Source organism: Gasterosteus aculeatus, chromosome 20 (assembly GCF_964276395.1).
Source record: "Gasterosteus aculeatus chromosome 20, fGasAcu3.hap1.1, whole genome shotgun sequence".
In the NCBI taxonomy this organism is placed as follows: Eukaryota; Metazoa; Chordata; class Actinopteri; order Perciformes; family Gasterosteidae; genus Gasterosteus; species Gasterosteus aculeatus.
In genome coordinates this window covers 4,364,594-4,380,092 of record NC_135707.1, presented here as the reverse complement: position 1 = coordinate 4,380,092, position 15,499 = coordinate 4,364,594, and the positions used below count along the sequence as shown (strand labels likewise).

At 45.6% G+C, this 15,499-nt stretch overlaps 1 protein-coding gene across 3 annotated transcripts; it reads left to right on the top strand.

Annotated features, from left to right (window-relative positions):
• Positions 1 to 403: 403 nt before the first annotated feature.
• On the top strand, positions 404 to 13,731 carry paqr6 (progestin and adipoQ receptor family member VI). 3 transcript variants are annotated; one of them, XM_040164562.2, is made up of 8 exons: positions 404 to 576; positions 6,108 to 6,379; positions 7,140 to 7,267; positions 7,648 to 7,853; positions 9,139 to 9,265; positions 9,571 to 9,667; positions 9,996 to 10,140; positions 10,566 to 13,731. In XM_040164562.2, the coding sequence occupies exons 1-8, from the start codon at positions 516 to 518 to the stop codon at positions 10,823 to 10,825; spliced, it is 1,296 nt and encodes a 431-aa protein (XP_040020496.1). In that variant the 5' UTR covers positions 404 to 515; the 3' UTR covers positions 10,826 to 13,731. The 3 variants fall into 3 exon arrangements, with proteins under 3 accessions (XP_040020496.1, XP_040020495.1, XP_077950701.1); XM_040164561.2 differs by lacking the exon at positions 404 to 576 and adding an exon at positions 2,715 to 2,967; XM_078094575.1 differs by lacking the exon at positions 404 to 576 and adding an exon at positions 5,736 to 5,942.
• The last annotated feature ends 1,768 nt before the right edge of the window (positions 13,732 to 15,499 follow it).

The window sequence follows — 15,499 nt, the reverse complement described above, 5'->3', positions numbered from 1 at the left end:
GACCAGAAACACAATCTGCCTTGCAGCAGTTTTACAAATTACCTGAAATACGCGTGAGGAAGTCCTGTTTGAAGGCTGCGACCCTTCACCCAGATTTATTATATACATATGTGCACGTACATATATGCATTTGAGAGAGACAGAGTGACCTGAACCCTCTTAACGTTCCTGAAGTATTTCTAGGGACTATTTCTAGGTCCTTTCTATCTAGGTCTCCGTGTGTGTGTGCGCGTGCATTCTGGGCTCTATGCCCACCACTGACCAATCAAACGGAATAACCAATCCCTTGGCAACTGGGTCAGTGCCACTCCAATAGAAGATGGCTGGCACCGGTGCTGCCCCCCATTTGTGCTGGCTAAGGGGGTTGGGAAACCTCTCTGACCCAAAGCAATCCTCTTTTGGTGAGCCCGCGAGGCTGCGCGGCTGCTGGGACAGGATGAGAGGTTTAAACACACAAGAAGCCCATTCCTCGGATTCATAACCAGGTCCAAAGCAGTTGCGATCTGTCGTGAGAAATGTCGACGCGAGGCTCCGTGCTCGCGGTGGGGAAATGCCTGGCTTGTCTGGAGTTCATGTGTAAGTACCCCTTTGTCCCTTTTGGACAAGTTTGGACTCCACATGTGCGCCTTATTAATCCTTTTCTTGCAGACGGATCTCTGGTGGTTTGTGCGTTTCAGCCAGGTTTGCGCTTATGTAATTGATGCTGCAGCTCTTCTCCTCGACAGTGAACGAGGCGATTTTCTGTTTTTTTCCTCCTTTTTCTTTGCCAGATCCAATGGAAAAAAGACTCTGCCCCGAGGGTGGGATTTCGACACTTGGAGGGGGAGAGGAGGGGGGGGGGTGCACTTGTGTTTTTGATTCAGTTACTGCAGGAATGTGCAGAGGAAGGGAGCAGGTCTGTTTGGTGCAAAGGGGAAAGGCCACGACTCTGGAATAATTATGGATTTTTTATTAATTCATTTTTTTCTTTTTCCCAAAAAGTAGTTTGTAGCTTTTGCAGAAAAAGCTTTTCTCATGAACCCGTTGGACACGTTAAGGCTGAAAGGTCAGACCGGGTCTCTGTGTTCACTTCCATCGTGTTTTGGCTGCAGTTCACACCGACCTGCTTCCATTTCTCCCTAAAAATGAATAAAAAAATAGAGAAAAAACTAGCTTCTGCTTCAGTAAACTAACTCGTTTTACAAGTTTACTAGTAAGTCACTCCCATTCATAGGAACCCAGCGCGTCTCTGCCAAATATTACGAAACATTCGCAAGGCCCCGGTTCCTCACTTCACAAATAATAAACAGCCTCATAATAAACCGACGCAGTTCGTTGGTGTTTACAGAGTTCAAGCATCTTGTGTTTTTATTTGCTTGTTATTTATCTTACTTTTAACATGTGCTTTTGTAAACTTATAGGGCAAAGTTGAAAATTACATTTACTATGGGTAGGTTACTTAATACAACTTGCTGTACCTAATACTTAAAGTACTTCCATTGCCTGTGCTAGTACTTCTACTTTCATGCCATACAGAGAGATGATATATACTTTTTTTTTAAGTTCTAGAGTCACCTTCACAGTTTAACGTCCCTGAAAAAGAATATTTATATAGAGGACAATTCAATAACACTAAGTAAGCTTAGAATAGTATCACAAAGTAAATGACTGAAAGGGTCATTTAAAGGCTTAATGAGTTCAACCAACCAATCAAGCAAATACATTTGATAAATATCTATCCTGAGGTGTATCTCAGCGTCACACTGCTCTCAAACGAGACCTTTGCAGGAATATGATGTGAGAGAACGTTGTGTTGACACAAGCTGGATGTTTTCTCTGGTCAGTTCAAAACAGGATGTCGTCCCTGGTCAGAGTTTTGACAAAGGAGGATCCCCACAGGCTCATTCCTGCAAGAAGTGTGATATATGCTCAAAATAAGTCAAAGGCACCTTTGAGGACATTTAGTCTTCCGACAGCGCTGAGTGAGGTGCCGTGAAGTTTTCCCTCCTTTCTCACTAACATTCAGGTGTCAAACAGGGTTTGACTCCATCACTTCTGTAACGCCAGCGTGTCTCTTTCCCCGTAGTTATTCTTTACTATTTCGTCATCGGTGCGAAACCTGTTCGCCAGAAATTCCTTCAGCTCAGACTCCACAGGGGCCCTCGGGGGCCAATAATGCTCAGTACCAGACCTCAGGAAGGAAAGGAGCACCGAGAGAATCAGAATCCCGTTTTTCAAAAGGAGTCTGCAAACCCATTACTTTTTGTCCAGATAAGGACCCTAAAGTTCATTGTGGTAGCTTTAAGGAAAATTACATTCAAATAGACTAAATGTACAGAACGTAAAGTTAAGCTAGTTAATGTGTAGAATTTCCCATTTCCGATTAACAAGTATACTATATAATCATTGTGAAACATGAATGTATATGTTCAATTCAACGTTGCTGCTGGTAAATAAGGAGAAGATAACTTAAAACTGTTTTACCGTTGAGGGGCAATAAAATGCCCCAACGCCGGGCACAACAAGCCATGTTCACTTAGCATGCTAATGCTACACGCCGAGGGGGGGAACCGAGAATATCTTCACGTTTTTGTATCGAACCAAATATAACAATTGAAAAAATATATATATACATATGTATGTATGTAAAATGATGGAGTCGCTGAACGCACACGTGGCTCGTGTTGTTGTTGCTCCAGCGGGCCACGTGAGCGCCGAGCAGCGCTTCCTGTTGGCTCGTGCGGGACAAGGAGCGAGAGGAGGGCTGTGGCGCTCGCGCTGTTACAAAAGAGAGGGAGGAGGGGGAGGAGAGAGAGAGGGGGAGGAAAGAGGGAGAGGGAAGAGGGAGAGGGAAGAGGGAGCGAGGAAAAGACGCCCAGCCGCGCCTGTCACACGCGTTACAGAAGCGCGCGTCGTTGCTCCACGCGGGCGGACTAACGTACGTGGAGGGAGCAACTTTCTCCGGACTCCGCATGCCGGAGGGTCGCGGTAAGTCCAGAAACCAACAACAATAACAACAATCTGCGCTCCGAATGATGCGAAACGCGAACGTCTTCCCTCCGCGTTGTGCAGGCGAAGTTCCATCGCTAGAAACCACACATGGTCCGGGGGCTGACAGGGGTGATGGAGAAGAGACCCCCACGCTCCCCTACACACACACACACACACACACACACACACACACACACACACACACGGTCTTGATGGGTCGAGTCACTGGGAGTTGTCTCCACGTGATCAAATGTTTGCTGGCGAGGTGAAACGCTCCATCGGCATGTGGCGTTTCCCCATAATTATTCATGCCCCCCCCCCCCCCCCCCCCCTCTAATACATGTATGTGCATCTGTATCTGTTGTTAAACACCATCGTAAACTAGTCCGTGTGTATCTGTTTCTCCTCACACACTGTTTGATTTCTTTATTTATCCGTTTGCCACCATCCAGAGTTTCTCTCTTCTTGGTTTTATATTGTTGTGAAACTAAATACATTTGCAGGGTCTTGGACTGTTTGTTGGAGGCGTCAGCCGTGTTTCTGGTAAATGGGCGTAGTCATCTTCTCGCATTGTGTAGAAGAGGTCATGGAATCTGCAGGGGATTGACTTGATGCTGGTGTGCATGCATCTGCATCTCATGTCTCCTCATTTAATTAGCATTGACTTGTAAAACTGGTTTTGTTTGGCATTGTGCTCCTTGTATTTGTCATGACACACAAACGGTCCCGAGCGCGCCAGAGGAACGTGCTGAAACTTGTACAGTTTGTTGAGAAATACAAACATTCAGGTTTTGGAGGAACTGCTTGGTTGAATTAATGCATGTAATCCTGGTCTACAGATATGAACTGTTTCGGCGGTGCATCATTGTTCGTGTTACGTAAGCTTGTTTCATGTGAAGTGCAGACACTCACCAGGAGGGGGGCACCGCGGGGGGGGTCATGTCTGCCACATGTGTGCAGGGTTAACCCCATCGTACACATCCAACACTGGAGCAGAGGGAGGAAGCTAATGGAAGGAGAACTGATGCTTTTCCCATAGGGGATTTATCTTGTAGTCCACAGATCTTTGGGGGGGAACTGGTCCCCTCAGTGTATGAGGGTTAAACGCTTTAGTTTTACATTAGTTCTCAGAAGATCACACACACACACACACAATGTTAATTCTTAATGTGTGTGTGTGATGTATTTTTGGGGAAGGACGGTTTCTTACACACTAGAAAACTACAACCTTTTTTTTTTTTTCTTCTTTTTTGAATTTTGTGTACGTTGTTATGAGAAGAAAGTAATGAAGTATTGTGCAATCTTTGCTTAGTTGTTGGATCGTGATGTCATTGGAATCCAGGATCTTACCAATGTTTGGGGGAGGGGGGAGTCTTTGAAAATGTCGGATTTATTCTACAGAATGTCAAAAATGTTCTGTTTGTTTGTCCAAAACAGCTTTCATAGGACCGATGGAGGGAAGTCTCTGATTAGAAGAGCAGAAAGAATTGGTCGTTGACAGAGAATTAACTAATCTGCATCAACTTTGATCAAACCCTCTAATAAAATGATTGATTTTTTTTATTTGGCCATAATGCCATGATGCCAGAATTCTTTTTTTCTACGTCTTTTGTTGTCTGAATTTGACCACAGCAATTGATCCAATTTGATAAAGCATTTCAAATGGTCTGAAAGCCGAGTAGCTGGAGCTGCAGAGCGAGGACGTTCAGCACAAAGCGCATGTGTGTCCATCAGTCTGGACAACACGCTCTGTCTCTCGCACAGCTCGTATTGTCAGCCTCCGGCCAATAAAGACGCCCATTGAGAAAAGTCACGTGATCGACGTCACGAGTCAGTGGGAAGGAATTTTGGATGTCAGGAGATGAACCAAAACACTGGGGGGAAAAAAAGGAAAAAAAAAGAAGGAAGGAATGAAGGAAAAGCTGTTCGGGTCGGTCCTGAATTGCTGCATAAGAGGTAACCGCAGCAGGCTGGAGTGGGGAGGGGCGTGCAAATGTTATCCTTCTTTTAGCCCACGGGGCAGTTTGAGGGTCCATGATCCTCCATAATTTACCAGCGAGCTCCAGCTGCTGAGCCTCATGTGTTGCACCCCAACAATGTCACGTCTCGCGACGCTGCTCAAACAGAACTGACCGGTCAGAGGTTGTAAGTGATTTGGCTTTAGTCCATTTTAAAGCGGTGACATTGATAAAAATATTCAAAGCAACGTACATTCGAAGTCATAAATGCATTTGGTAAAACGTTACGGCGCAAACCGCTTTGTTTAGACACTTTGACAAGAGGACTTGGACAAGAGGAGAAATCTTGAGGAAACCAGAGTCTCCTTTGAAAGGGCGGATATTGTGTTTTGCGGAAGGATGCATGCAAGATTTATTAAACCACTCGAACATACATTTTTATTTTTTTGCCCGTACCTCCGTTAAGGCTCTTTGAGCCTCTCGTGTTTGCAGCTGAGCACAATGTCCCCGTCTCAGACGCCCAGCTACGCCACCCAGCTAGGCAGCCATAACGTCCCTGCATCGGCACGTGGATGTCCCAAGCTGTGGTCCTGTTTTGTGCGTGTTTTTGTTGTGTGCTGCTCAGATGTCATCCACTCGTGATGAATGCAGGACGTGTGTGTGTGTGTGTGTGTGTGTGTGTGTGTGTGTGTGTGTGTGTGTGTGTGTGTGTGTGTGTGTGTGTGTGTGTGTGTGTGTGTGTGTGTGTGTGTGTGTGTGTGTGTGTGTGTGTGTGTTTGAGAACCCGAGCAGCCTCATTTCCATCCAGCGCAGCGTGTGACCGTCATCCTTTGGGCCCTTGCACTCTCCGGGCTCCGACCCTCCACAAAGCTCACTTTGTCCCCGCTAACCGGCCTGCAGCTGGGTCGCAGCGAGCGGCGGCGGCGGCCTCCTCTTGTTTCCCCTCGACATTTGAGCTGCGATGGCCGGAGAGACGCCTCTCTGGTCCGGGGAGAAACGTGTCGTCCCCTGAACGTACTGGAGTTTTTCATTTGTACATTCAATCATTTTAGTTGACTTCAATAGTTTTGGGGTCTACGGCGTTTCGAGGGTGATTTTGAATTTGTTGAAAACCAAAACGTTGCTGTAGATCGTGTGTGTGCGTGCGTGTGTCTCATTGCTCTCGTTGGTCGTCCTTAGTGTTTCCAGTGTGGCGGGGGATCGGGCTCGGCGCCGGCGTCCGAGGCGGATGGAGCCAGGGCTGGGGACGCTGCCTGCAATGGGAGCCTGACGTTCCAGGACGGGAGGCCTGGCTGCCGGTGTTGGACTACCCTATCTGGGTGGTCCTCTGCCAGGGGGGCCGCGCCAGGCTCCGGGAGGTTTGTCAGCGAGGGAGGGGCGCCATCAGGCTGCCCGCGGACATGCTCCGCATCAAGCTGCCCCCGCTCTTCGACATCCACCAGATCCCCAAGGTACGGGAGGACGGAGGCCTCGCCCGGTTCTCCGTCTCCCCCACTTAATTTATACACAGCAGGATAAAACTATTATTGATAAATATCAAATGTCCTGTTCGGGAAGCAGCGCTGTTATTTGCCAACACAAGGTGGATCTGTGAGCTCAAATAATCTAAATAGTAGTATTTCAAGATGCTTTGATTATGACGTTAATACTGTTTACATTATTTATCTACTGCAATAGTCGTAAAAACTCGCCGAGTGCTTAAAAGCACGACGTTTTTGCCAGGAAGCACTTTGCATTGTGGTGTCGTGGTGAAGACCTCGTAGCAGCTGATTGTGCTGGCGGGTCCCTCCTTCTCCTGGAGACAGACTCCGCGTTGGCAGGCGTCCACCCGGCTGCTGTGTGCTGATCTTATCGGAAGATTTTCCAAGCAAAAACCGGTTCAATGTTGGTAGTAAAATGTGTCCTAGACTCTTCCCTATTTTATTTCCCCCCCAGTTCCCCTATTTTGAATTCAATGTTTCTGTCTCTTCCTGCCGGTCACTCAAACAGCTGTTTAAAAACACATCGATTCCCTTTAAAGGACTTTTTCCTTTTTGAGAGACCAACCGGACTGCGTCATCAGTCATCGATGGAACGTTAAAGAAGACTTCGTCTGAATGATGTTCCACTCGCTCACGAAAGATTATACATTATTTGACTGGACATCGGGGTGTTTTTTTTTAGTGTCTCCCCTAAAGCGGCCGCTGTAACGGGCGTGTGCTCGGTCCTCAGGTGTTCAGGGAGGACAGCATCATCTCGGGCTACCGGCACCCAAAGAGCTCGGCGCTGGACTGCCTCCTCAGCAGCTTCCAGATGAACAACGAGACCATCAACATCTGGACCCACTTCCTGCCAACATGGTGCGCCCAAACCACATGTTCATTCAGCGTGTTTGTTTTGTTCAGTGTGTTATTGTCGCGACGCACCAAAACATCTGATATGGGAACGTGGAGACGGCTCAACTGTCATTTCTATGTGCAAGTTGGTCCTAAAAATGTTAGCATTTAGCATTCAAAGCTAAAATATTCCTATACTCACTCTTTTCCCCTCAACAAAAGAGATGTTTTTTTTATTTTTATTCTGAAGGTAGAGCGACGTTAAACCAGACGCGGTCGCCCTCTTTGTTTACTGTCCAACTTCTAATCCCTCGTGATGCTGGAGGGAGGAAAAAAAACAAAACGGTGCTTTTTTTAGAAAGGCGGGAAAAACGAGCGGGACCAAAAACGATGACATTTTGCAGGTACTTCCTGTGGCGCTTCTGTGTCCTCTGCTCCACGATGAACTTCCTGACCGACAGCTACACCTGGCCCCTTCTGGTGTACATGCTGCTCATCTGCGTCTACCCCTTCACCTCCAGCTGCGCGCACACCTTCAGCACCATGTCCCCCGAGTCCCGCCACATCTGCTACTTCTTTGACTACGGAGCGCTCAGCCTCTACAGCCTGGGTGAGTCCCTGTGGGAATGATTATGCACGTCTCACCGTGCAAAACACTGAACTTGAATCTCTATTTTGAAGGACTTTGGGTGCATGATTAGCGTGTTGTATACTTCTCTTTGCTACCTATTCCCTTTTCCTGTAAACATTCATGTGTGAGGGCCTAAAGTCCAGATGAAAATCCCTGTATACTGAGATACAAAATATTTAGTTTTAACTACCTTGCAAGTGGGAAAGAAGTTCCTCTGTGAAAGCCGAGGAACCAGCAGGTTGAGATCACCTCAAAGTTGCTGAATTATCTCACCATCAACAGTCGCGTTGCACAAGAAGGACGCGATATCTGCTTTGCACGCGTTATCAGCGCTTCTATTATGTTCCGCCTCCTGAGAAACCCTTTGTTTCCTGGCTTATCGGCACCCGGGGGCAGCGCGTGTTCGACCTTGCGGCCGTTTCCCCTCCGGCCGCCATTGTGTCATTGTGAAAATCAACAAATAATTCCGAGGTTGTTGAACGCGCGGCCGTTGGGGAACGGGTTTGTGCGGTTTCGGTCTGAGGCGAGTACGAACAGGCCAGACATTAACTTTTAACTGTGCTCAACCTTTTTTTTTTCTTTAAATCTATACAGACATAATTGTGTGTTTTTATAAGGCGTGCGTGTGTTCATTTCACATTAGTCAGCGTTGTATTTGCCTTTGTGGGCGGGTCGGTGGTGGTGGTCCCCTGCAGGCTGACTGCTAATCTGCCCCAAAGCCTCTTAGTGCCAAGATTTGCCCAGTTTTATATCTCGTCTCGGGGATGAGGGCTCATAAGGAGGCTTTCTCGCTGCGGCGAGGTCCATGCGCACCGTGCGGCCGATGCTCTCTGGGAAAGGAGGCGGCTGCTTCTCTCTAATCACAAGTCCTCAAAGGGTTTCAGAACACTGAGAACCTTTTGAAGGCAACGGAGGTTTTGAACTTGAGGGACACCTAGTGGTCGATTCAGAAAACACACCCGTTTTATTTTTACATTTTTATTATTTTAAATATGTATTTATTTTTTATTTACTAATGTTGTTTTATCAACGCCCCCACAAGATCAAAAATCTAGAATTTGTGGCTTTAAAGCCAGACTTTAAGGATTTAGTTTTACTTTGGGGTGTTATTGCATACTGAAGAGCTTTTTTTTCTAAAATTTAAATTTGTACTAAAAGGCCTTTTATTTACATATACTCAGATATGCATGTATTATATCTACATGGTGACATCAGACCCTCGGATCACATCTTTAATTTCCGAGGGCGCCGTGTTTGTCGTCAGGTTGTGCCATGAGCTACGGGTACTACGCCATGCCAGACTGCCTGGTGAACAGCTGGCTCCACCAGCACTTTGTCCCCATCGCCATCGGAAACACGCTGTTCTGTACCAGCCTGTCCTGCTACTCCAGGTGAGATCCCCTCAGCCGCAGGACAACACCGTGCCACACCTTTTATGTTCTCAGCGAAGTGAGTCAAAGAGCAATGTGACGCTGTTGTTTTTAGTTCACTCCAACGATCCTGTTTGAGTTTTAAATTCATTCGTCAACTTCAATCACACACCGACATTAAGTTGTGTTTGAGTGTGGTACCGTGCGTGATTAGTATACATACTTGTTATCATTTTGTTTCTGTATGTGCGTTTGTTTTCTTCTCCACGTGCGTGGATCAGAGTGAATGCGTTGTGCTGATCGCTGCCCTCCGTCCGTCCCCACAGGTTCCTGGAGCTGCAGTTCCCCCAGAGGAGTAAAGCTCTGAGGACGGGAGCCTTCGTCCTTCCCTTCATATTCGACACGGCCCCTCTGTTCTACCGGGTGAGTGTCGGTATTGTTGCATGCGGAAACGATATGAATAACACACACACACACATTATGTAAGCGTGCACAGCTGATTAGTGAGCGAGCAGGACTTTGGCCATCAGGCGGATTTCTCTCCTCAATGTAAAACAACTGCATCGCTGCCATCAAGTAATCCCTCTAATCACTTAGTTTGAGCAACACACGAGTCGTTGGTTGGATTACTTTGTCTCCAACGAGGCCAAACAATGAACAATACCACAGCGTCCACATGAACACATTTGATATCAATTAGCACTTTGTTTCCGAATTGCATTTTTATTAAAACGCGTGTTTCTGCGGGTAGATCGTCCTCTGCTCCGGCGGGGGCTGCGGCTCGAGCGACGCCCTGTCCAGCCACTGTTACCACCTCCTGTTCGCCGTCCTCACCTGTTTCCTGTTCACCGCCCACCTCCCGGAGAGGCTGGCCCCGGGACGCTTCGACTACATCGGTACGTCCTTCTGTGGAGTGGTGCTGTCATACTGCGCGTTCTCTCACTGAGGAACTAAGGACGAGTGCATGAGGGGCATCCGTCCCGTACTAGAGTCTCATGGAGAACCTTTGCTCCGCTGCAGGATGTCAAGTTTACGACGACTATTGAGCTTTGAAGTGGAGCCAGAGAAATGGCTTCCACTCCACTATGGTTCCAGTTTCGGTCAAATTTATTTTGGAAGCCGCTCGACATCCTGACGGCGATGAATCCATGTGCAATATAAGCAGCATCTCATTTGACCCCCCATGGAAAGTCTCGCTGTGCTCACTCTGCGCCCATCGTGGTAGATGGATGCGGTTGCCGACGACAACAAAGCCTCCCTCTCCCCCTCTCTTTTTTGTTTCCCCGCCTCCCCCCTCACGTCTCCCCCTCTCCCCACGCAGGCCACAGCCACCAGCTGTTCCACGTGAGCGCCGTGGTGGGCACCCACTTCCAGATGGAGGGCGTGATGGCGGACATGACGGCGCGGCGGGCCTGGCTGGTGGCCCACGGAGGGACGCCCTCCTTCCTGGGGACCATCGGCATGCTGGTCGCCAGCCTGGTGCTCAACCTGGCCATCATCGGCATCTTCAGCACGCCGCTGCTGTGGAAGCTGCCGCCGCCGCCGCCGCCACGGCGAACGCCAAAGTGCAAAGAGCAGTGAGGGCGGGTTTCCCCACCCGAGTCATTTTCCAAAGGAAAGGTGTGTGTGTGTGTGTGTGTGTGTGTGTGTGTGTGTTTGAGACGACTATTAACGCCACTAGTTCTATTATCCGCAGATAAAGATTTTTGCTGCTTCCTGTTCAGTGCTAAAGCGTCCGCTCACGTGTCCGCTCAGCAGCCGAGGACCCAGTGCCGTCTACCGAAGCCCTTTTCTGAAGTCGCGTCGAGCTCGTATGTCGGCCGTGTGCAAAATGTCGGTTTAATTTATTTGTGCAGCTCCTCAATGGGCATTTGAAATTCCTCTGGGTTGAAGGACGCGTGCTGTTGCAACACGAGTGCGTTGTTTCATCCAGGATGTTTACAGTGATTCACAACTCGCTCCGATCATAAACTAAACATCCAACGTCGCAGTTTGCAGGGATTATATTTGGAAGTAAGTTTTTTTGTTATTTTTTTATGTCTGTTTTGCGTGTTCTAGGCCTTTTACTCCTTTTTAAAAGGATTTATAGAAAATCTTCTCTGTAACTGGACTACTTGGTTTGGTGTGTTTCTGTTACCATAAAGACTCGAGACTCATTCATATCCAGTTCGTCCACATATCGATTCCACTCAGCAGGGACTGGAATTGATTCGCAGGTCATGTGGTTATTTTCTCCTGATTGGCCGCCTTGTTATAAACCTCGCAATCGGCCCTCAGCAGAAGGGAAGACAAATATATTGCAGCGCATCGTTAATTAAAAGAAAGGTACAGTTTTTCTTTTTTTTTCTTCTTTTTTTTCTTTTTTTTAAATCGAGCCGTGAGTTTCCATGACAACGCTCTAGTGGCCTTGTATCCCCTGAAGGTCTTGAGTGTTGAGCGCGAGCGGCATCATTTTCTCGTGTTTCTCTATCACATATAACATCCGTTCTAATAATATTTCGTGGACAAAAGCACTTGAACTCAGTGGTGTGTTAAGCGTTTGAACGTTTGCGGTCCAACATGTGTGATTTACCACTGAAGAATTAAGATTAAGAGTGACAAGTAGATTGAGTCCACTTTTGGGTTATTAATAAGATGACAGTATTGTGGGGCATCTATAGAACTACAAAGCAGTCCTACTATGTCCGTACTGTGGTTATCTTGCCCCAGGCTGCATTCACTACTGAAATAATAATTATATATTTATGAGCTGTGTACATTTATCTTTCTTTATTTTTCATGTTTAAAAGAGGAATGTTTTTCTCTTTTTGGGAACTGATTGAGTAAACCTGAACCATTCATGTGCTGTAATTTCGGTTATTTATCCTGGTGTACAAAGTGCCAGTGGATTATTTAATCCGGTTTGGTTTTCCAAAGAAAAATAATTTAAATAATCAATTAATACAAAACCCTTTTTTTTATATTCATTCAATCATTTAAGTCGCGTCTCAGTTCAAACTGCCAAACATTTGCTCCATTTATCCCAGCTTCTTATAAAGCCTCATTCTAAATTGAACATTTGGGGGTTTTGGCCTTTTTGGACAAAACTCTAGAAATTGGCATTTGCACTTTCCCAGTATTTTTTTTTATATCAATTATTTTTACATAATGTATCAACAAATAATGAACCATTGATCTGATTTTATCAGTTCCAAGAAAATGAATTTTGTAAGCACCTAAAAATGAAAGAAATATGACTTTATAAGATGCACAACTTAGAAATGAATGAATAACCTCATTGTAGCAGCCACATCGGTACCGTTTGTATACAAAGCCTTTGCTGCAGAAACCAGCTAATAAATATTGTTCAATGGGGGATTTGTGTTGTTCCTCTAACACGCTGCCGGTACTCGTACCTGACAAACTGTTCCTAAAGTACGGTTTAATCTGTTTTGCACAAATCTACACACAATTCCACCATTAACACCAGTAGTTTGAACACACAACCCACAGGTGGCACTCGACTAACACACACACACACACACACACACAAAAGGCTCTTTTGGTAGAGTTTGGTTAGGGGGGGGGTGTACGTGCTATGATGGAAGTGTGCGGTGCTACGGGTCCATGTGGGACGCTGAAGTCTGGAGGTCGAGTGTAGAATCACAAAGGACACACACACACACACGCAGTTGTGTGTTAAAACAGGGCAGTTGTTCCGGGTGTTTTTAAGGGTTAGTGGGTCGGACAAAACGGAGACTTATTTGTACTCAATGTTGTTTCCACAGGCTCTTTCTGTTTTCACCCCCCCCCCACCCCCCCTGAGCACTGATGGCTTTCATTCTTTGTCATTTCCTCTCCGCTCGGCTCGCGGCCGTCAGTTTGACCCGGTTGGTTCTTGCAATCATCTTGTGGTTATTTTGTGTGTGTTTTTTTATTATTTGGTATCCACTCCAACCAGTTGTAACTCTGTGGTCTTTTGGTTCATCCGTCGTCTCGGCCGTTTGGTGCCTGCTCGGTTTCTCAGCAGTTTGACGGTGACGAAGGCCTCAAGCGGGCCGACGTCGCCGCATTATTCTTTTTTTTTTTTTTTTTTCACCATTTATTTTCAATTCCAAGCCCGCCGCACATTCTCCGGACCAGATCACTGTTACTACGAAGGCTTCTTGTCACGTAAACCTTGTTGGTTTACTCCTCGGTGGCAGCAGATTCAGATGTCAATTATCAGGTAAAATGGGCACTTTTCTAATAATGTAAAAATAAAAAAGTATTGAAGGATGTTGATGGAGAGCAAAGATAAGTGCGAGATGACGTGTTCTAAATGGGGTTTGAAAGATGATTCATTGGTGCCTTTTTTTTAATAGACAGTTTTGTACAACCCTTTTGTATAGATAACTAGTTATTCTTAAAATGTAAACATATTTTCTTGTTCATTGCTGTGAATAATTTGTAATTTGCTGCATTGTTCTAATACTTGTGTAATAAATAAGGCCTTTTTATAAGTCTAACAATCGTCTCTGGAATAATTTTAAAGGTCATCCAAACAGACTGGATGCGTTTCTTTTTTTAACAGCTGTGCCACATGTTAAAGCAATTGCATAAGGTTTTACTAATAAATACTATTGAATTCCTTTTGAAATTGATATCCTTAAATAATGTCATTCATCCAGTCAAACACAACACAAAATTACTGTTTTCCTCATCAAAATGAAATGAATTGAAATAAACTAGATTTTCTTACATTGATTAACTGGTTCAGCTCTAATTTTGTATACTTGGAAAAAGCGCCGATATGCAACTTGTTTGAATATTTTGTAAGGCTTACAGAATGAGCTGAGGACATGTTAAACTGTTTTATTAATTCAATTAATAATTTGGTTTTAAGAAAATGATCAAATGTGTGTGATTGGTGGATTGATTTCGGTGTGTGTGCAGTGTGTGCCGGCGACCAGCAGAGGGCAGAACATCCCCAGTGGCCTTCAGGCTCATGAGGATCGGAGTTTACCCCCCCCCCCCCCCAAAAAATAGGCTGCAGTGTTTCGTCGGCGTGTCTGAATCACAAAAGATCTATACGGGGAAGATGGTCAGTGGAATTAAAACTTTAGTACAATATTCTCCCTTTTGAGTAAGACTTTGCTTTAGGCTGTATGAGCTTCTCCCACTTTTGTTGCCTGTCACATAGAAGAAAATAAGAGAAATAAAAGCTGATGTGAAGTAAATAATCTGCTCTTCCCTCAGAATGTAAATATGCTGGAAGCCTTGTAGATTAAAGTACTTGTAAAATGTGTTTCATTTTGTTTTTTCAATGCAGTTCAATCATTATTCAAAGGAGCTGTAGTCCTGCAGGAAACGGCTCCTGCATTTTTCTGCCACTTTAATTACCAACGCAGTGCCACATATTCTCATTCTATATATAAATTGGGCATCTAAAACCGAAAAAAGAATCTTGATTAAATAACAGCACCGATAACAGAAAAGATATGTATTTTTTCTTTTAGTTAGAGCCACCTGTATGAATTCTCCCTAATTAGTTATAAAGATTGGTATGCTATGATTTTACTATTTTATACCATTTTGTTCTCATACTCACTACCCGCTGTTAAGGCCTTACGGGGTTCATAGTAAAGCATAAAGAGTGGTCGACTAGCGAAATGAATCTCCACTATGATAAAATATATAATTACCGTATAAAAATCAATATCCTGCATACAAGCATTATCTGTTGAGGTGGGTGATTAAAAAGGAAAGTTCTAATAGGGCTTCCATTTTTTAAAATGGCCTCATTTCGAGCTCTTATTACAGTCGTATTCTATATCCAACCAGGCTGAAGAGACTCGAGTGCTTATTAAAAAAAAAAAAAAAAAATCATTTTGAATTCACAAATGGAGCCCTTCAGGCTAACGGGGACAAACACCATGTGTATTAATCCGATCCGGGCCCCGAATCCGCTTGTAGACACTAGAAGAAAACAATAAGCCAGACACGAGTCCTCCAAGTGTTTTCATCCGCCCGGTACACCGGGGGAGGTGGAGGGGGAAGAAAGAGACGGAGAAAGGGCATGATAGCATTACTCACAATCCATTACCACTCCCAGGAGACGCTGTGCATGCAGAGTGATGGAGGGAGGGGGGGGTTGGTGGAGAGAAGGGTTCGGTTGGTGTTAGTTTGCCGGGGGCCCGGCAGTAGGGCCAATATGAAACTTGATTATTCCTTTTCAATAACCATCTGCCGAGGATCCCGTCGAGGCGTCGCAGGATGCTGATTAGTTCGTCAGAA